Source organism: Schistocerca serialis, chromosome 1 (genome assembly GCF_023864345.2).
Source record: "Schistocerca serialis cubense isolate TAMUIC-IGC-003099 chromosome 1, iqSchSeri2.2, whole genome shotgun sequence".
Lineage (NCBI taxonomy): Eukaryota > Metazoa > Arthropoda > Insecta > Orthoptera > Acrididae > Schistocerca > Schistocerca serialis.
In genome coordinates, this window is record NC_064638.1 from 1,095,815,735 (window position 1) to 1,095,837,920 (window position 22,186).

A 22,186-nucleotide genomic window follows, 5' to 3' on the forward strand; every position below is an offset into this window, starting at 1 on the left:
AACATACATTGTCTATGTATCAATTTGAATTATCTATCTCTGAAGAAAGGCAGCAGTTCTAGCAGAGGCAGCTTGTTACACTTATCTTTCAAATTATCCTATGAATTTTCAAGCAATCCTGCTAAAAACGCATGATTAATGACAGAATGTTAAGAGTATTAGTTGGGAGGACCCAGAGCATCATAAACCCATCTCGGTAATGAAGCCATAATACTTCTACTATCTATGCTTTCCATTTCAAATGCAAACTATGCTTTTTTTTAAAAAAAAAAAAAAAAAGGAGAAGAAGATTGTTTGATTGTTCTACAGAGTGTGACTCTCAGGTGGGTCAGTGTGAGAAACTTGGTGCTAGTTCCCATGACAGTTGTGTTTAAGACTATTACTGGACACTAACAATTTATAGCATATTTAGCTTTTAGTATAAGAACATTTGCTGTAGCAAATTCCTAGGAATAGTAAATTTTTAGGTTCATGGAATCAACAGCAACTCAGTTTCTTCTAAGACAACCAGCATCCCATCTGTGAATGTTCGCCTTAGTTGATGCTTTTAACAGTCCTGAAAACAATTTGGATTTCAGGTTTTTGTTATTTTATTTTATGATAATAGACCTGATGATCAAAACCAAGACATATGGGATTGCAGTTTTTCTCGGCGTATTCCACTGATGAACTCTTCTTGGGTTATCAGCCAAGTGGTGGTGTCTCGTCGCAACATTTCGATGAGTTTCGTACCCATCATCTTCTAGCAAAGTCAGACTTCGCCAGAAGATGATGGGTACGAAACTCATTGAAACACTGTGACAAGACGACACCACCACTCGACTGATAACCCAAGAAGAATTCATCTCAGCAAAACCGAGACAGTTACTGATATGCTCATGCCAGTCCTCTAAATCATTTAAAGTATCTCCTAATATTTTGGTGATAATTTAAAATTTTGTTATGGAACCAAAAGACCATGGTAAAAAAGAGAGGTTACGCAGTGATCTGGGCAAAGGCTGGTTGGAATGCCATAGTGCTTTACTAGGCTTGGTCCTAGAGGTAATGGTATGCCTCTCTCCGGCGTTAGAAATGACTAGCCCAGCCAGTTATAAAAGGGCTGTCTAATCTTTGGCTTATTTTTGAGCCACTTTGAAAGGAGACAAATATTTTTGGGTTGCAAATAACATACTTACCATTAACAATAACTGCTGAAGAGAAGGGATGTGTGTGTGTGTGTGTGTGTGTGTGTGTGTGTGTGTGTGTGTGTGTGTGTGTGTGTGTGTGTGATGGGAAATTCAAATTGAAAACATTCAATTTATTGTAACTTACCATAAATCAAATTTCACAGATCATTCTTTTTAGTGATTCTGTGATAGATGCTCACTCCTTGGGCAGCACTGATACTTGACACTCCTGGCCTACAGTTTAATGTGGACTCCTAACCACAGTGCAACTTGGGTATTAACAAACATTGCCCGAGGTGAAAGAAGTTATAAGTGACAAATGGAAATAGTGGTAACAGATCATAAAATTGAAATTTTGCAAAGACAAATTAAACTCCCAACAGTAAACATCACTTGTAGTAGTAAGTACATGAGGAAGCAAAACACAAATCTCTGGGGGGGATGTACACATGGTACCACCTGCAACTATTTATTTACATCAAGTTTTTTGAGGTTCTTTCTGTATCTTACTTCATCAATTCTTGCTTTTTACCCTTCTACACCTCAGTGAATAAATCATCAAATGCTAATGTTCGAAAGAGTTTTAGTGTGTCTGTCTCCTGTTTAATTATACACTCCTGGAAATGGAAAAAAGAACACATTGAGACCGGTGTGTCAGACCCACCATACTTGCTCCGGACACTGCGAGAGGGCTGTACAAGCAATGATCACACGCACGGCCCAGCTGACACACCAGGAACCGCGGTGTTGGCCGTCGAATGGCGCTAGCTGCGCAGCATTTGTGCACCTCCGCCGTCAGTGTCAGCCAGTTTACCGTGGCATACGGAGCTCCTTCGCAGTCTTTAACACTGGTAGCATGCCGCGACAGCATGGACGTGAACCGTATGTGCAGTTGACGGACTTTGAGCGAGGGCGTATAGTGGGCATGCGGGAGGCCGGGTGGACGTACCGCCGAATTGCTCAACACGTGGGGCGTGAGGTCTCCACAGTACATCGATGTTGTCGCCAGTGGTCGGCGGAAGGTGCACGTACCCGTCGACCTGGGACCGGACCGCAGCGACGCACGGATGCACGCCAAGACCGTAGGATCCTACGCAGTGCCGTAGGGGACCGCACCGCCACTTCCCAGCAAATTAGAGACACTGTTGCTCCTGGGGTATCGGCGAGGACCATTCGCAACCGTCTCCATGAAGCTGGGCTACGGTCCCGCACACCGTTAGGCCGTCTTCAGCTCACGCCCCAACATCGTGCAGCCCGCCTCCAGTGGTGTCGCGACAGGCGTGAATGGAGGGACGAATGTAGAGGTGTCGTCTTCAGCGATGAAAGTCGCTTCTGCGTTGGTGCCAATGATGGTCGTATGCGTGTTTGGCGCCGTGCAGGTGAGCGCCACAATCAGGCTGCATACGACCGAGGCACACAGGGCCAACACCCGGCATCATGGTGTGGGGAGCGATCTCCTACACTGGCCGTACACCACTGGTGATCGTCGAGGGGACACTGAATAGTGCACGGTACATCCAAACCGTCATCGAACCCATCGTTCTACCATTCCTAGACCGGCAAGGGAACTTGCTGTTCCAACAGGACAATGCACGTCCGCACGTATCCCGTGCCACCCAACGTGCTCTAGAAGGTGTAAGTCAATTACCCTGGCCAGCAAGATCTCCGGATCTGTCCCCCATTGAGCATGTTTGGGACTGGATGAAGCGTCGTCTCACGCGGTCTGCACGTCCAGCCCAAACGCTGGTCCAACTGAGGCGCCAGGTGGAAATGGCATGGCAAGCCGTTCCACAGGACTACGTCCAGCATCTCTACGATCGTCTCCATGGGAGAATAGCAGCCTGCATTGCTGCGAAAGGTGGATATACACTGTACTAGTGCCGACATTGTGCATGCTCTGTTGCCTGTGTCTATGTGCCTGTGGTTCTGTCAGTGTGATCATGTGATGTATCTGACCCCAGGAATGTGTCAATAAAGTTTCCCCTTCCTGGGACAATGAATTCACGGTGTTCTTATTTCAATTTCCAGGAGTGTATTTTTCAGTCTTTCAAATACGGATCCTTCAATAAACTTCCTAACAAATTCAAAGGGTTTTATCTTAAGTAATCATTTTATTTTTCTGTGAAGTTTGGAAGGTAGGAGACAAGGTACTGGTGGAAGTAAAGCTATGAGGACGGGTCGTGAGTCATTCTTCGGTAGCTCAAGCTGGGGAAAGGCAAAGATCTTGAGTTAGAGTCTCAGTCTAGCACACAGTTTTAATCTGCCAGGAAGTTTCAATCATTTTGTCGTCTTAGTAATTTTCTGCCAGCACAATAACGAGAAGATAGGCTGAGAATAATAATATTAAGAAGCTGTACTTTGTTTACATTGTCTCAATACTGGGGCAGATAGATTGTTCATATCTTTCTTCTCGACAGTTACTGAAAATGGAACATAGGCACCCTGTACTAATATCAGCAAACAACTGACATCTTATGGACTTGCAGGCAGAACACTGCACAATAAGGATAATGCATTGTAAGAAGCATTTAATAAACAGAACATGGACAATCTACACAATATATAATTAGCTAACACGACGTGTAAGAATAGCTTACTATACAACGCACATGAAAAGAAGCGCACAAAATAAAACAGGCACACAAAGTAAAAATAAATAACATACATTCAATACTTTCAACTATCAATAATGAAATATCATGACGCATATGTAAATAAATTTATTTACTTTCAGCAGTGGCAAAGAAGAGATAATGTAGTTTTAAACTTTCTACAGCAGTAAATGCTTAGACCTGTACCTCTGGGGCGTATCCACTGCTACACGGGCAGGTAGTGGCACTGCTGTATGATTTGATGTAAGCTGGACTGATTATAGTCCTCCGTCCTGTGCTGCTTGACCACTCCGACATGAGGAATTTGCCAATGGTGTCTGTTGAAACACCAATCACTGTAACATAGTTGAAACAACTTCAGTCTTGTAATCACTGTAGGTCTATACATTTCCTAAAACCTTGCAAATACATAATACTGAAAAATATTTCTATTTATTTAAAATTCAGGTCTTAATTTACCAGACTCACCCCTTTCATTACACAAGTTCGGTAGTAATAGTAGCCGAACAAAACACTTATTTAGTGTGCATACATCTATATGTAAGCATCAATCAGGAATTAAGTTTGAATTATGTTATCATTACACATGTTAGCTGACCAATGTCAATTAGAAAGTATCATTCAATACACATCAATTATTGTTGTACTGTGCATACGCCACTAGTTTATCTCACATCAGATGCCGGCAAAAATTGGTCTGTAATGTTTCTGAGGAGTCCATAAAGTTTTTTTTTTTCCAGGAATAATTTGACCTTTTGATGTTTATCATGCACAATGTAACTACAGCAGAAGTATATTCATATCTGCATCTACACTGATATATCTTCACTCACTACATAGTGCTAATGCATCGCCAAATAAAAGTTGTGCTGAATATACTAGGCCTAAAAGTTCACCCATCAAAAACCAAACAAATCTGTCACCCAAGTGCCATTAAATAACCATTTCAGTGCCCCTGAAGAAAATAGAAATATTAAAAAAAAACTTTTGGTACTGTGCTGTCAAATAAAAGCGTGTCTATAAATATGTTCAGAAAGATAAAGCAAGAAATCCCCTAATGTAAACACACACTCAGAAAGTCATGGTTGTGGATTAGCAAAAATCTTACGTGAAGATCATGATGTCATTGTCTGCAGTTTTGTGAAACTTGGAGCACCAATGTACAAAACCGGAAAAACACAAAAAATATAAATGAATATACAGTAATTGGGGAGGGGGGGGGGGGGGGACACAACATTTACAAAACTTGACGATGATACTTAATTCTCGCAATAGTAAAGCAATGATCATCATGGGAATTCCACATTGACATGACCTTATATATGAATCACATGCAAACAAAGAAATAACCAAGGTTAATAAACAGTTTGAAGATATATGCAAACTGTATCTCAACACTCAGATTCTGTCTGTCGACTTCCTACAAAAAGACAGCTTCATGAGACATGGGTTGCACCTTAACAGAAAGGGCAAGAAACTACTCTGCAGCAAAACTGTGGAAATGCTGTCTGCAACTGCCAAAAAAAGAAGTGACTTGCCTAGAACAGTTCAGCCTTCAGTACCTCAGCAACCACCATCATATGCAGCAGCTCAACATTCCAAAATTGCTGCTACAACTCAACTCCAAACAATTGACCCACTATCAATAGTATCAGTAAATTCACCGTATCAGTGGATCCAACAGAGTCAGCACCTGTAGAAGCAACACCAGGATTAATTGCTGATACAACAGAGCCTTCACCAAGGGCAACAAAACCTGAATCAATTGAAGGACAATCACTCTCATCAGAAGCAGCTGCAACAGTAGTACAAACACCAACAACTGATATTGCGCCATTGGTTATTCAAGAAATTACTTCATTATCCAGAATAGATCTACCAACAATTTCAGAAGAAGGTCAGGGGATATCATCACTCTCACAAGCAGAAGAGGCTTCCCCAGCATCACCTCAGGAACATTTAATGATATCAAGGATAGTTCCGGAGCCAAAAGATGAAGAGCATCATTAGCACCCAGAGTATCAGTGGCTGCTGTGGCAGAACCATCCGAGCACTTGACACACAAGAATTCTTCACCATCTCAAGGAGAAGTGCCACCTGCAGGAAGGAGCAGCCAGAGGCCCAAAAAATCCGCAGTACGCAGTGAGAATTTTTTATGTTATCATCCCAAGGCAAGGAAAATTGTGTCATAACTACATCTTAAAGTAAGCCTAATGTCAATACTTTGAGAGAGACTAACCCAATTAACCACCTCAAATCTCCAGCCAGTGCTAATACATTCAGTTTTCCGTCAGAACATTCAAGGCTTATTAAGTAAACTAGATGAGCTATCCATTAACATTTTGGATGAGCACTGTACTAATAATGCTGATATTATCTATTTTAGTGAACACTTTATGGAACTTGGTTCTGATGTGCTGCAACTGAATAACTACAATCTAGCAGCTCTTTATGATAGACGTTCTTTAGATAAAGGTGGAGTGGTAATTTATGTTAAGAACAAAATAGCTTACAGATATTTAGACTTGAGTGAATTGTGTATTGATCTACTTGGTGAAGTCTGTACAGTTGTAATCTGTACAGACTTTTCTGAAATTACTGTCCTATCATTTTACAGGGTCCCTACAGGAAAAAATTGTATTTTCCTAAAACAGTTAGAATCTCTCTCTCTCTCTCTCTCTTTTTCTTCAGAAACAAAAGATTTGTAATTTTAGGTGATTTTAATGTTGCCTTTCTTACTAATAACATGGTAAAAAATGACTTATCACATTTAATGAACTCTTAATTTAACAGCTCTGGTATATTTTCCCACTAGAGTCACAGCTAATTCCATGAATCAAATTTACATCATCATCTTAAGACAGAAGCAGAAATCTGAACACAACTGTAAAATGTATATTAAATGGGCTCTCAGACCATGATGGTCAGTTACTTTTAATTGAAGGTGGTAGCCCTCTTAGTAAGAACAACTGCTGCAGTATAATTTTCAGAATAATTAACTTAAAATCTATCAATACCTTCTGTAATTCCCTACAAGAAGTTGACTAAGACCAGTTTGAGCTCTTTGACGATGTTAATGACAAGTATAATGCTTTTGTAAATGAATTTATCCACCTATTTGAAGGGGCCTTTCCTAAATAGACTGCCAAATTCAAATGTGAAACATATTCTAATAAAAACTGGTTAACTTTGGGTATCAAATTCTCCTGTAGAAATGAAAGGAATCTTCATGCCTCACTCAAATGCAGTTATAGCCCAGAAAAGGAAAAAAAAATTACAAACTACACTGCTCTATCCATAAAAGGTTCTAAGAAGGGCAAAGAGCATTTCTATAAAATCAGAAATTGATGTCTGTAATAACAAAATTAAAACCATCTGGGACATAATAAAAAGGGAAACATGTAATATCCCTGCTGCAGGAAACACCACAGTAATTAAAACAAATGATACCATCAATGAAAATGTCAAAATAATTACAGACATTTTTAAGAACCAAGTTTTGGCAACATTAGCCCAAACTGGAAAAACATGTTGTGTTAACGAAGCCATGTTATCCTTTCAAAAAGCTATTTTAAAAAACAGGCAGATTAAAGTGTCCCCTGTCACAGCACATGAAATTGAGAATATAATCAGGGAGATAAAAAGCAAGAATTCTGTTAGCATTGATGGTATCTCTTCAAGATTGCTAAAGGAATGCTGTAAGCCAATAACCAAAATACTGTGTCACATATTCAATGAAGCCATCCAGCACGAGATTGTTCCTGAGAGACCATGCTACTGTCAAACTTCTCTTTAAAAAAGATGATAAAACTGACATTACCAACTATTGGCCATCTCCCTTTTAACAACCTTATCCAAAATTCTTGAGAAATTGGCTCACAAAAGATCTACTGACCACCTCACTCATTATATGGTATTAAACAGTATCCAATTTGGATTTCAACAGAGTGTCAACAGAACAAGCCATTTTCTCCTTCACCCATCAAATCTTAAGAGTCTTTTAATAATAAATTATCTCCTGTTGGTATCTTCTGTGATCTTTCTAAGCCTTTGATAATGTTAACCATGAAATCCTCTTAGCAAAGGCTGAATATTATGGTGTAAGTGGATCAGCTGGCTCATGGATTAAATCTTACCTAACTGGAAGAAAGTAAGTTGTGTTGAACAAATCTGAAGGGCACTCTGTGACATCTAGCAGGGGCTCTATTGGCTCTGGTGTTCACCAGAGCTCTTTACTTGGGCCCCTTCTCTACCTCATCTTTATCAATGACCTTACCTTGTGTACTAGCTTTAAAACTCACTTTACTCATTTCGCTGATGACACTCCCATCCTCATCAACAAAATTCCCAACCACAATCTTGAGGAATTGGTCAATATTGTCTTTAATCAAATATTTAATTGGTTTAAAAATAATGGGTTATCACGAAATGTTGGCAAGATAAAGTTTGTTCATTTGGATGTAAGAAAGACTGAGACACCACAAAAACGGTTTATTTTAGATTACATTACATTCAGTTTTCATTCCATAGAACCAAAAAATGAGATGGTTCTCGTGGGTGTGGAACATGTCAGAAAGTGTAACATAAAACAATTGAATATAATACTTACTACCTTAATCATTTGTCAGGAGATAATCAAAACAGATTAATACGATGCAGTAAATTGGAACAGTTAATATTTACAGAATTAACATACTGTTAGAATGAAACACCGTTATGCACTATTAATAAATTTATCATACACAAAATACCTAATCTTGATTGTTGTGACCAAGTGTTGTCAAAACTGAAATCTAAAAGATATTTTAACTTAAGCAAGCATAACAGTCTCTGTTAAGATATTCATCTATGGAGTAGAAGGAGTTGCCTATCAAAAAGTCTTTCAAAATCTGTTTTATATGAAACCAAGTTTTTAATGGTTGCTGGCAATTTATTGAAAATGTATATTTCTGAGCATTGGACCCCTTTTTGAACCAAGGTAAGTGACTTTAGGTCTTTATGTAGATTGTTCTTATTCCTAGTTTTGATACTATGCATTGAGCTATTGGCTGGAAATAGAGATGTAGGCCTACTACCTGCAACAAATTTCATTAAGGAATAAATATACTGAGAAGCAGAGGTTAGAACACAAAGTTCTGTGAACAGGTTCCTACAAGATGTTCTTGGATTTACACCACAAATGATTCGTATCACACGCTTTTGCACCATAAAAACGTTTGCTTGGTTTGATGAGTTGCCCCAGAATATGATCCCATATGACATAAAAGAATGAAAGTAAGCAAAGTATTCAAGTGTTTTTTATATTTATATCGCCTACATCTGACATCATTCTCACGGCACATACAGACTTGTTTAGGCACTTAAGCAATTCTGTGGTATGACCTTCTCAACTGAATTTATTATTGAGTTGTAATCCCACATGCACTATTGTTGTATGCCATAGTTTTCTGCAGTAATCAGCCACATTCCAAAAAAATATTCATTGCTCAAAAGAGATTTATTAAGATAATGAGAGGTGTTCAGCCAAGACATTCTTGTGGAAACCTTTTTAGAAAATTAGGCATACTGACAACTGTGTGTCAATATATCTACTCCCTGTTATGTTTCATTGGTAAAAATGAGCAACTACACAAAACCAATGATTCATACCATACCCACAATGCCTGGAGGATGATGGACCTCCTTTATGAATTTAAAAAAAACATCAGTACTGTACAAAAAGGAGTCCATTACATGAGCTGCAAGGTGTTCGATGCTCTCCCAACATCACTGAAATCACCTGTCCACGAGGTTCCCAAATTTAAACAACAGGTCAAACACTAATAGGTTATTCATTTTATTCAGTCAAAGAATAATTAGATTGTGTTAACTCTAATTGATTTTTGTTTTAATTAAATCTGATGTACTCTTATGCATTACGATAGTTTGAATCACTGTTACGTCTTTTATGTAGATATTAAGATCTGCCCTTATTTTAACTTTTTTAAGTGTAATTTTGCCTATACCTATTAACTTGTATTTTTCTTATACCTAAATCTCCTCTTGCAAGTGTTTTTCACGTATTGCTTTTGTATAATTTGTATTAATCTGACAAGTCCTACATCCGTGGGAATGTCTCGCTGTATAGGATTTATGGAATCTAAATAAATAAATAAGTCAACGCACTGTACCTCTGCACACACTGCCGTTATTACTGAAAATGATATTACAGATAACATTTCTAGTTTTACTTTTAAGTAACGTCTGCAATCACAGTTGTTTTCCCTGTACTGCAGTATTTCCAAATATAGGTAATACAAATAATAAAATCATTACGCCACCACATGACATAAAACCGCAACATACAAATAAAACCAAGAACTGAATTTCACAGTAAACATTTTTTTTAATACAAACCTTCTCGCGTCGAAGATTTAAACTTTAGGATTCCGAATATAGGCATTGACACTGCAGACATGTACATTTCGCCATTTACCCGACAACATTACTAATATCCAACTGCTGTTATGCTGCTTCTGTGTACCATATTTTGCATATAATTATCCCTAACAGCTCGTAATAACCTTTCCGCTCCCTTTTAAAAATACTATTCCGCCATGTTTGTTTACTTCTCCTACCAGTTGTCACAACAGGGCAATCCCCACTCCTCACCATAGCCACTGAGCCACGTGTTACTGTGAGTGATTTCAGTTCAGATCTATGATGTGTAGAACGATTTAGAACTGTGAATTAAAAAGTTGGCGCATATCAATTAGAATATAGTTGTCAGTGAATACGAAATTAATTTCCTTGTAATTTAGCAAGTATTTTACATTCTGTCAACAATCAAATCCAGTGATTTGTTGATTAACAGATGGATTAAAGTTAACTTGACGTTAGCCTCGGGTAACTCTTTAGAAAGTTAAAAATGCCAGGTTGCGCCTTGATTCGAATTCGAAGCTACCATTTAATTTATACAATGTTGATCGAACGAAACTCTTCACAGGGAAGTCGGTATCAATAGCTATTTTCATACCGGTATAACGTTACACATCACGAACACTCGTTTTGTTTATCTGCTGCACACAGTTAAGTATCTGACAAGGCGTATAAACATCATTAGTGGCAACGTTAAACCAGTCCCGGTTCTAAAAATAATTAACAATGTGCCATATCATAGATTGCCACCAATGTCAGAAATCGAAATGATAGCACGTTTAAGTGCAAGAAAGAGTAGTTTGTACTGGTATGTGTTTCCCGAAGGTACGAGACCATTTTTTAAAAACAAAGTAAATTACCCATTATTTTCGAAGGCCAGGTAACTTTTACTGAAAGTGACACAGATACATAACGATAGTAACATACTGGTAGTTACAACGTCTCTGTGAACAACGATCGAAACGTTTTGCCAATCGCTCAATTCCGCGACGATAGGAATCCGCTCCTTGGTCAAGGAGAGAACCGTTGTGAGAATTTGCCCATCGCTGGAAAATCAGCTCCGTAATTGCCTGGACGTTGTCTTCTGTGGTCAATGTCGATGCCTTCACTATTTCATTCCTCAAAGTTACTCATTCTTCTTCTAATGTATTTCTTTCCCCCATTCCTGTCAAACTCTGTAGAAACTCTGGTCCTTTCAGTTTATCCAGATTCCATCTCCTTAAATTCCCACCTTTTTGCAGTTTCTTAGTTTTAGTCTACAGTTCATAACCAGTAGATTGTGTTCAGAGTCCACATCTGCCCCTGGAAATGTCTTACAATTTAAAATCTGGTTCCTGAATCTCTGTCTTATCATTATATAGTCTATCTGAAATCTTCTAGTATCTCCAGTGTTCTTCCATGTATACAACCTTCTTTCATGATTCTTGGACCAAGTGTTAACTATAATTAAGTTATGCTCTGTGCAAAATTCTACCAGGCGGCTTCCTCTTTCATTTCTTAGCCCCAATCCATATTCACCTACTATGTTTCCTTCTCTTCCTTTTCCTACTGTCGAGTTCCAGTCACCCATGACTATTAAATTTTCGTCTCCCTTCACTACCTGAATAATTTCTTTTATCTCATCATACATTTCATCAATTTTTTCATCATCTGCAGAGCTAGTTGGCATATAAACTTGTACTACTGTAGTAGGCGTGGGCTTCGTGTCTATCTTGGCCACAATAATGCGCTCACTATGCTGTTTGTAGTAGCTTACCTGCACTCCTTTTTTTATTCATTATTAAATCTACTCCTGCATTATCCCTATTTGATTTTGTATTTATAACCCTGTATTCACCTGACCAAAAGTCTTGTTCCTCCTGCCACACAACTTCACTAATTCCCACTATACCTAACTTTAAACTATCCATTTCCCTTCTTAAATTTTCTAACCTACCTGCCCGATTAAGGCATCTGACATTCCATGCTCCGATCCGTAGAACGCCAGTTTTCTTTCTCCTGATAACGACGTCCTCTTGAGTAGTCCGCGCCCGGAGATCCGAATGGGGGACTATTTTACCTCCTGAATATTTTGCCCAAGAGGACGCCATCATCATTTAATCATACAGTAAAGCTGCATGCCCTCGGGAAAAATTACGGCTGTAGTTTCCCCTTGCTTTCAGCCGTTCGCAGTACCAGCACAGTAAGGCCGTTTTGGTTAGTGTTACAGGTCCGGATCAGTCAATCATCCAGACTGTTGCCCCTGCAACTACTGAAAAGGCTGCTGCCCCTCTTCAGGAACCACATGTTTATCTGGCCTCTCAACAGATACCCCTCCGTTGTGGTTGCACCTACAGTTCGGCTATCTGTATCGTTGAGGCACGCAAGCCTCCCCACCAACGGCAAGGTCCATGGTTCATAGGGGGACAGCTCATATAAAAAATGTAAACCGTTGCATTATTAAAGACTGGAATTAAGTACAGCCTAAGGACTTTGTAAAAGAAAGTGAATTCATATATAAGCATTCACAAAGTTGAGATATATGGTATGTCCTTCACGGTCCCAAAGAGAATTTTACCAGAGTTTGCTCAACTACTAGCCAAATGTTTATCCATTGGTGTCCTCTCAGAATCGCTGAAACTGTAACGGGCAGTACCTGTCTACAATAAAAGTGACCCACGTGAAGTGTCCAGTCTTAGACCAACTTCAATAACTCCAAGTTTAGTTAAATTTATGAAGTCTGTAATTACTTTGAAGACAGTAAACTCTTCCAGGATACATAGCATCGCAAAGGAAAGTCAATTGTTACAGCAGCACTGGACTTAATTACAAAGATAAAGCAGGCGCTGAGGACAGAGAAAATGTGGCACTGACTTTCTCTGACCTTAGCGCAGCATTTGAAAGCATTTCGCACAAGATACCGCTCAATAAGTTAATTTTTATGGTATTGGAGATGATGTTCTGGCAACTCTTAAATCTTATCAATCTTAATTTGAAAACCGAAGGCAGGTAGCATCAACCATGGAGCGCTCCCAAGAAGAAAAATTGGATCATGCTGTGCCCAAGGAATCCGTCAAGAGACCTATCATGTATCTTATTTATGCCAATGATATAGGTTGTAACTACCACATGCTACAATTTGTTGATGACTCCGCCCTTTTTGCTAAAGAAAAAACTGGTGCACAAGCTCTAGAAGCAACAGTGATGATATTTGAAAACACCAAAAGGTGGTTCGTCAAAAATAAAACGAAATAAAAAGAAGCGCATCATCTGATAAACAGCCACAGCAACATTGTATGCCAGGATAATATGGAGGCTGTCAAACTGCTGAGCTTTATGACTGACAGCGAACTGTCAATAAATGAGCAAACAATGTATGTGTAACTTCCTGGCAGATTAAAACTGTGTGCCCGACCGAGACTCGAACTCGGGACCTTTGCCTTTCGCGGGCAAGTGCTCTACTAACTGAGCTACCGAAGCACGACTCACGCCCGGTACTCACAGCTTTACTTCTGCCAGTACCTCGTCTCCTACCTTCCAAACTTTACAGAAGCTCTCCTTCTGTAAAGTTTTGAAGGTAGGAGACGAGGTACTGGCAGAAGTAAAGCTGTGAGTACCGGGCGTGAGTCGTGCTTCGGTAGCTCAGTTGGTAGAGCACTTGCCCGCGAAAGGCAAAGGTCCCGAGTTCGAGTCTCGGTCGGGCACACAGTTTTAATCTGCCAGAAAGTTTCATATCAGCGCACACTCCGATGCAGAGCGAAAATCTCATTCTGGAATGTATGTGTACTACGAGCTCTCCCGTGTAATATATGTTCTGAAGGACCAAAGGATGTGCTAACTGACCAGTAGCTACAACGGTGTATTATGAACTATTTCATAGCTCCGTAAGTATGACATCCGTAGCCCGCCCGGCTAGCCGCGCAGTCTAACGCGCTGCTTCCCGAGTGGGAAAGAGTGCCAGCCCACGGCAGGAATCCGCACGGCGGGTTAGTGTCGAGGTCCGGTATGCTGAGGATGTTTTCTAAGGCGGTTTTCCATCTACCTCGGCGACTGCGGGCTGGTTTCCCTTATTACGCCTATGTCGGCGATTGCTGCGCAAACACTGTCTCCACGTAGGCGGACGCCATAATTACTCTACCACGCATTCACTTGGGGTTACATTCGTCTGGTATAAGATGTTCCCTGGGGGGTCCACTGGCGACCGAACTGCACAGTAACCCTGGGTCCGGTGTGGGGCGGTGGTGAGGTGGATGGACTGCTGTGGCCTGTTATGGAGTTGTGAACAACTGAGGGCTACGGCGCGACGATGCCTCTCTGTCGTTTCTAGGTCCCCAGTTTAATACACAATGATACCCTTCAGGTTGCAAGGACGTGTTAATATCATAAAACAATGCTGTCAGCATCACCACTACAAGCAAAAGGCTAGAGCTATGCGAGCCTATATTTAACCAGCTAGGAATAAGGGCCGTCTTCGGAGTGTGTGTGTTTCTGTGCCTCATCCGCAAGAGACAAGAAATACAGAAGTATGACACCCGCAACAAGAGGATCACTGGAATACCAAGCAGTCGACTGTCTGGAAGACAAAATAGTTTTCTAATGGTTGTTCTAAAGGTGTTCAACACACTGCATTGAGAAGTGCAGTACCTGCCGCCAGGAACATTCAAAAGATAAATTTCATACGACTTCAGACAGCACACTTTATACTCAGCTAAACAACTTCTCAACAGCGAGCAAAGTGATTGGACAGTCCTTATTGTGAACAATTTTCTTCACATGTTATATGGAAAATTGCAAACACTCATATGTATGTATATAATTTGGACGCAGTCCATCCAGTCGTGACTGGTAAATGACGCGGAATTAGTAATAAAGTAGTACTAGCTCCATTTTGCACACTGTGTGCTGTACCGGAGCATGGATCATACAATGCTATCTGAAAAACGTCCTGTAATAGTTGATCGGCACTGCTTCAATCACTGCAAAACGTTCTGGAATATTGCACAAGAGTCGCTTTCTGAGGGTTACGCTCAATTTCACTCTGTACGTTATCGATCTGGGACGCTTCATGTGCTGATGCAAGCCATGGGATAGTGCACATGGATTGCAACCAGTTCTTCACCGAGGAAGGTATATATGTGTGTGTCTGAATGGGGGTGGGGGTGGGGTTTGGGAGACTGAGTGTTATCTTGTTCTAAAATTCTCCCCGGGTGTGAGGCATAGATCTGTAGAGCAACTACTAGCATGCTGTCCACGTGTCTGGAATGCATAAGGAAGTAACTTAGCTTTGTAGGCAGCCGTGTCCCGTAACTTGACTCCACATCTTCGAGCAACAGGGCACTCAACAATAATTCCTTTCATTTGATAGTGACTAGGGTGCCTTCGTCATTCCTGCTTAAACAGAAGCAGAATATTCATTGCTGAATATCGTACGCACGTATCCTTGTTTGTCTATGATTCTCTGACATGACATCATTTTAATTTTAGATGACACTTGTCGGTGCCGAGAAGTGAAGACAGAACCTCATTCGTTTTTCTCTGCGAGTGCCGCCTGTTTTGGTCTGTCAGACCCTTCCCACGCGCGTGTACGAGTGCACGTGTGATTGATCCCAGTCTCTGTTTACAACATGTACCATGTGTTGCACGATGCGGGAAAGAACCTACCTTCTCCCCTCAAACGTTCAGCTGAAAAACCTATTTCGGCGCTGAAACCACAGCGTACGCTCCTTTTTAGATCGCCCTTCTAGACAGAAAGTAAGTACTCTGCTTGTGTGATGCACATCCATACATGGTGATTAGCTCGCTGGAATGCCTTCTAATGTGAAATCTACACGCCAACTCTGAAACAGTGTCACTGATCTTCACTTCTAACAATTTGTATCCCAAATATGTATTTTAGTGTAAATCGCTTAAGCAAATTAGAAATGAAAAGCAACATTTTACAATGAGTCAATTCCAATAGCTGCAATGTAATATTTATTTGCTTGTCTCTAGATATTTCTGCACAACAAGCTTTCCTGTTTCGGCTTACAACGCCATTTTCAAGTGCCGCGATCCTTTCTAATGCCGCAGAAGGAATTAAAGTACATGATAAGGGTTCTGACAGACGACCTGACCAAACTTACCCGAGGATAAATACAAAGGAACTTAAATTGATAGTTATAGATGAACTGGACCCAGTCATCAGATCAGACTAATTGAGTAAATTAATTCTATTGTTGAGGAGAACTGTAACCAATGACAATACGCCTTACAGCGGAATTTTTGTGGTCGAACCGGCCTATGTGACCGAGCGGTTCTAGGCGCTTCAGTCTGGAACCGCGCGACCGCTACGGTCGCAGGTTCGAATCCTGCATCGGGCATGGATGTATGTGATGTCCTTAGGTTAGTTAGGTTTAAGTAGTTCTAGGTTCTAGGGGACTGATGACCTGAGATGTTAAGTCCCATAGTGCTCAGAGCCATTTGAACCATTTTGTGGTCAAGCAAAACTTGGGATATGAAACTAATATACTAACAAACAATCATCTGGATATACTATAATCAAGGAAAAAATTTCCAAGAAGTTTGTTTGGAGCGTCTTAAGCTGCGTTAGTGATATTGGGAAATATAGAAACAGTGAAGAGGAGAGAGATGTCATATAAAGACAAATAACAAAAAAAGAAACATAATGAATCGAGGTAAAATCCAATGACAAGGTTTTATACGAAATTAGTGAAAAAGGACACAGATTAGCACCATACAAAAGAGATAAACCAAACTTGATGAAAATTAAATTCACGATAACAGCTTTCTCAAGGCATTTAAGGGAAACATTCTAGATAAAAAATGAGAACATCGCTTATAAACAGAGGGGTCAGTAAACGAATTATGGTAATTACAGCCAGCTGACAACAAAGGTAAGAGATAGAAATGCTACGTCAAGAAGGACTTAACTACCTACGTACTGTGATCACTAGCCTGCCTATGAAAGACAACAATAGGGTGTTCATTCATCGAACAGCCGTACGAAGTCGTGAGCATTGACTTTACTCGGTGGTACTGATCTGCGAAGCTTATAACCTAAAGCAGCAGCAACAACACAAAGAGTTCTCTGATGGCGCAGAGCAGCGGGTATTTACGGCAGCTACATCGGGCCGCACAGGGTCCAGATTTTTGCCTTTTATATATAGCTCGTTGTTGTCTGGCACCGCCGCCAATGTAGTCTTCCCCCCGTTCGTTACGACTTCTCGTTACGCAACTCTGAAACTCTGTTTCATACCGACTTAGTCACTTGCAAGACTATTTTAGGAAACCTCAATTTAATTTTTTGAGAGAGACAGAATACGACTACATTCTGTATTAGGTCAGAAATTTACTTCATTTGTGAACACATTATGGTTGCTGTCTTTACTAATTCGCGAATAACTGGAAACAAGGAAAGGCGCTGCAGAAGCTACGTGGAAAATCACCAGCAAAGAAAATTGTACTACGTAACTCCAGATGTACATTGTTACGAACGCCGAGAATCTAATATTTATTTTGAAAGAACATACCCGTTAATATTTAACCTGTTTTACATCTGTTCTGGTACTCTTGAAAAAAAAAAAGTACATTAGAACATTAGGAGAAAATTAGTATTATCAGGATAATCGCGTGAGGAGTAATTTCATATCAAACAGAAACGTGAAACAGGAATAGTAGAGAAAAACACTACAGCTTTTGACAAACAGCCTTACCTGACAGTGGGAGCAAACGACCTCTCGAACTATGGCATCATAAACATATAACCTCTAAAACTTTAGGCAATGGGTAGTATTTTACGTAATAATTAAAATACATAATCTTACAGTATAATTTACACAGTTAAAAACATGTTCGTTGCGCAACATAAATGAAGAGTGTTCAGTTTAACAGTTTCTCAGCCAGTGTCAAGACATCACAAAATTTAGCGTTATAACCATTTAACCTGTAATATTGTGTACCTCAATTACATTGAATTGCATAAACTTCAATCTCAACGTTAAGGAACAAGCTTCATGCACCATACTCTATGCAAGTGGATTGTATCTTTGGTTATAATGTTTGTTTACATATCCCCTTCAGACGATAGTTAGTTGTTTCCTCAAGATGGCCCAGTAAGCCGAAAACTAGTTTGAAATATACAAAAATCAATAGAATAAAAACAGTTTACTTGTTATTCAACATTAAAAAGAAAATATTGTGGATGGGCACAATAATTGGCGTAGAAGTACTGACGCGAAAGGAAATGAAATCTGATATGCGGAACACCTTAAATCCTACCTGCTTCGAGATAGACATGGATCGGCACATATTAGGACGTGTACCTATGATGAATACGATTTTAGAAGCGTCAATGGTAGGTAAAACATGAAGGGGACAACTACCGCTGAAATACATCGATCAGCTGATACAGGAAAAAGGCTGCAATAAATATAGGTTGAAGAGACTAGCTAATGACTAACACTGGGAAGGGTTATTGTAGAGCTGAAGAATTCGGGTATTCAAGCATCGACATGTAAGCAAAGAATTAATGTAATAGTCATCGTGTCTTTCCGATACGTGTGCTACGACATTATTACCAAATGCGTCCAAACAGGACCAACTTGCTATTATCTTTTCCTGGCTACCGAAGGACAAACATCGGAGAATGAAGAATGTGTGTGGGGCAGCATGTCTGTCGAAACCACGATTGTGGAATGGCGCGCTAAGTTCCGTCGAATATAGGGTGCTGCTGCTTCATGATAACACCCTCCCCAATATCAGAAATGTCGTAAAGCATAAATTACGTCAACTCAAGTGGGAGAGACTCGAGCACCCACCCTTTAGTCCTGCTCTCTTCTCATGTGGTTACCACGCTTTGGGTCCCTTGAAAAAGGCCTTGAACGGTGGACGATTCCTATCGGATGAGGATATGCAGCAAGCAGTTACGGATGGACTGCTTCCTGCAACAGCATACAGTGTTTTACCAGACGGATATCTCAACCTGATGCTTCGGTGGGATCATTGCCTCAGTGCTTACGGCGATTTTGTCTGATTGCCATACCGTTTCTGAACTGTATGGCCTTCGAACGGAAAGCTTTTGATCGTCCTTTGCATTTGTTTTACGTGGTTAGTCCTAGGCATTGTTATTGTTTCCAGCACAATACATGTTTTATAATTTTGCTACAGATTGACGTCAGCGATATAAACGTAAAAAAAGGGTTCAAATGGCTCTGAGCACTATGGGACTTAACATCTGAGGTCATCCCCTAGACTTAGAACTACTTAAACCTAACTAACCTAAGGACAGCACACATATCCATGTCCGAGGCAGGATACGAATCTGCGACCGTAGCAGCAGTGCGGTTCAGGAGTAAAGCGCCTAGGATGGCTCGGTCACAACAGCCGGCTGATATAAACGTATAATTGTGCCCATCTGTCCGATGTCCTTCTTGAAAATGGGAATGACTTTTACGTTTTCTTCCTATCGCTTGATATCCCTCACTGTTACAACGACCTATGATAAACTGTTGATCATTTCGGCGTTCGTGCGATTACTGCCATCATGGAAACTTCTGCTAATTTTTCGTTAGGCACGAACACTCAAATATCGATAAATACGAGGAGAACCCCTGCTCAACAAGTAAAAGCACATTACGTGGTTCCGAATCCACAGCGGCGCCTCGCAGTCACCTCGGCAAGCGGGACAAATTGAATTTTGCGGACTGGTTACGTAACTTCCGGAGCATCGGCGCCGCCAGTCGTGTGAAAACCACAAGTGCTCCCACAGTAGTGCCCCGAGTCTCGTTCGGTGTATAAATGCGTTGGAATCCAACGCCGCAGCTTCTTGCCAACGTCCCAAGTATCCTCCCGTTCAAGACAAGCAAACAGTATTCGCCTTACTCGCTTACCACATGCTGAGGAAGGCAGTTATCGTAAAACATTTTGTCAACTGCCTATATTCTTTGTAGCTTCTGTCACAAAATTTGCGAACACTGCTGTGTTTACTTCCGTTGCCAGTGATTGTTTATTCTCGGTTTATAGTTCAGTGTCGAAACTTGGCTTTAAACCAAAACAAAGTGAACAAAATATACTGTACAGGGTGTTCATAAATTATTTATACGAAAGTATCTTTTAGTTGTGAAAAGGTAAATAACTTGCAGAAATGTTTGATACAGCGCAGAATGAAGCAATCTTCAAGTTTTATTTACAAATGTTCAATGTAGCTACCTTTTGTAACACGGCAATGTCCCATCTGTCATGTTTCCTACCAAATCCTATGAAGCAAGTCTTGATGTTTGGTAGCAGCTCTGCATGTGCTATCCGTTGTCGCAGCTCGTCGACGTTCCTCGGAAGCGGAGGAACAAGCACTCTGTCTTTAATGTAGCCCCTTACACAGAAGTCCATTGGGCTTAAATCAGGTGGTTGTGATGGCCCGGATATTGTTGGCCGGCCGAAGTGGCCGTGCGGTTAAAGGCGCTGCAGTCTGGAACCGCAAGACCGCTACGGTCGCAGGTTCGACTCCTGCCTCGGGCATGGATGTTTGTGATGTCCTTAGGTTAGTTAGGTTTAACTAGTTCTAAGTTCTAGGGGACTAATGACCTCAGCAGTTGAGTCCCATAGTGCTCAGAGCCATTTGAACCATTTGATATTGTTGCACCACGTTCACGTCGGAATAACTCATTCGCGCATGCCACCTAGCGGGAACGTCGGGAACTAACAGTGTTAAGGCGGGAATAAGACTTTAAGACACACTGCACTCAGTGCGTATCATACATACTGTAAGTAATTTATCTTTTCACAATTAAAGGTTAATTTTGTATAATTTAGGTATAAACACCCTAACTAATTTATAAATACCCTGCACTTTGTAACCATAGTCCTAGCAGGATTGTTGCCAATACTCCACCAACCTGCCATGTACACTCATTTCTAAATTTGCTCTCTTTCGAAGTTTTTGCAAATATATATAAACTGATGGGGCAGAACATTATGACCACTGTCCACAGCGGGACTGAATGCCACTTAGCGGCGTTGTGCAGGCTCGTGATGCAGTCGGAAAGTAAATAAGCGGAGCAGAGACGAATAGGGAATCAGTCTACCAACGTTGTTGTTGTTATTGTTGTGGTCTTCAGTCCAGAGACTGGTTTGATGCAGCCCTCCATGCTACTCTATCCTGTGCAAGCTTCTTCATCTCCCAGTACCTACTGCAACCTACGTCCTTCTGAATCTGCTTAGTGTATTCATTTCTTGGTCTCCCTCTACAATTTTTACCCTCCACGCTTCCCTCCAATACTAAATTGGTGATCCCTTGATGCCTCAAAACATGTCTTACCAACTGATCCCTTCTTCTAGTCAAGTTGTGCGACAAATTTCTCTTCTCCCCAATTCTATTCAATACCTCCTCATTAGTTACGTGATATACCCATCTAATTTTCAGCATTCTTCTGTAGCACCACATTTCCATAGCTTCTATTCTCTTCTTGACCAAACTATTTATCGTCCGTGTTTCACTTCCATACATGGCTACACTCCATACAAATACTTTCAGAAATGACTTCCTGACACTTAAATCTATACTCGATGTTAACAAATTTCTCTTCTTCAGAAACGCTTTCCTTGCCATTGCCAGTCTACATTTTATATCCTCTCTACTTATACCACCATTAGTTATTTTTCTCCCCAAATAGCAAAACGCATTTACTACTTTGAGTTCACCGACGTTATGTGCCGCAAATTGTGGAATTCACTGATATTAGCGTCTTTGACAAAGGCTGGCTGTTATGACCCTGCGCCTAGAAACGAGCATATCGGGAACTGCGAAGCCGTTTGACTGCGTGCTACTGTCGTGACGATCTTTGAGTCATCAGTCTTCTGACTGGTTTGAAGCGGCCCGCCACGAATTCCTCTCCTGTGCCAACCTTTTCATCTCAGAGTAGCACTTGGAACCTACGTCCTCCACTATTTTCTGGAAGCATCCCAATCTCTGTCTTACTCTGCAGTTTTAGACCTCTACCGCTCCCTCTAGTACCATGG

At 40.7% G+C, this 22,186-nt stretch overlaps 1 protein-coding gene across 8 annotated transcripts in view; it reads right to left on the reverse strand.

Annotated features, from left to right (window-relative positions):
* The window catches only part of LOC126416237 (calcium release-activated calcium channel protein 1-like), a 563,134-nt gene that overhangs the window by 142,844 nt on the left and 398,104 nt on the right, over positions 1-22,186 (reverse strand). For 2 of the 8 annotated variants that reach the window (XM_050083894.1, XM_050083901.1), the window contains exon 2: positions 3,965-4,095. The exons of 1 other annotated variant lie outside the window; for it this stretch is intronic. In XM_050083894.1, the coding sequence (XP_049939851.1) occupies positions 3,965-4,075 (111 nt within the window). In that variant the 5' untranslated portion in view covers positions 4,076-4,095. Of the gene's footprint in view, positions 1-3,964; positions 4,114-10,174; positions 10,386-22,186 lie in introns of those variants that run through there. 5 more of the 8 variants (XM_050083852.1, XM_050083861.1, XM_050083886.1 and 2 more) reach the window with 5 other exon arrangements.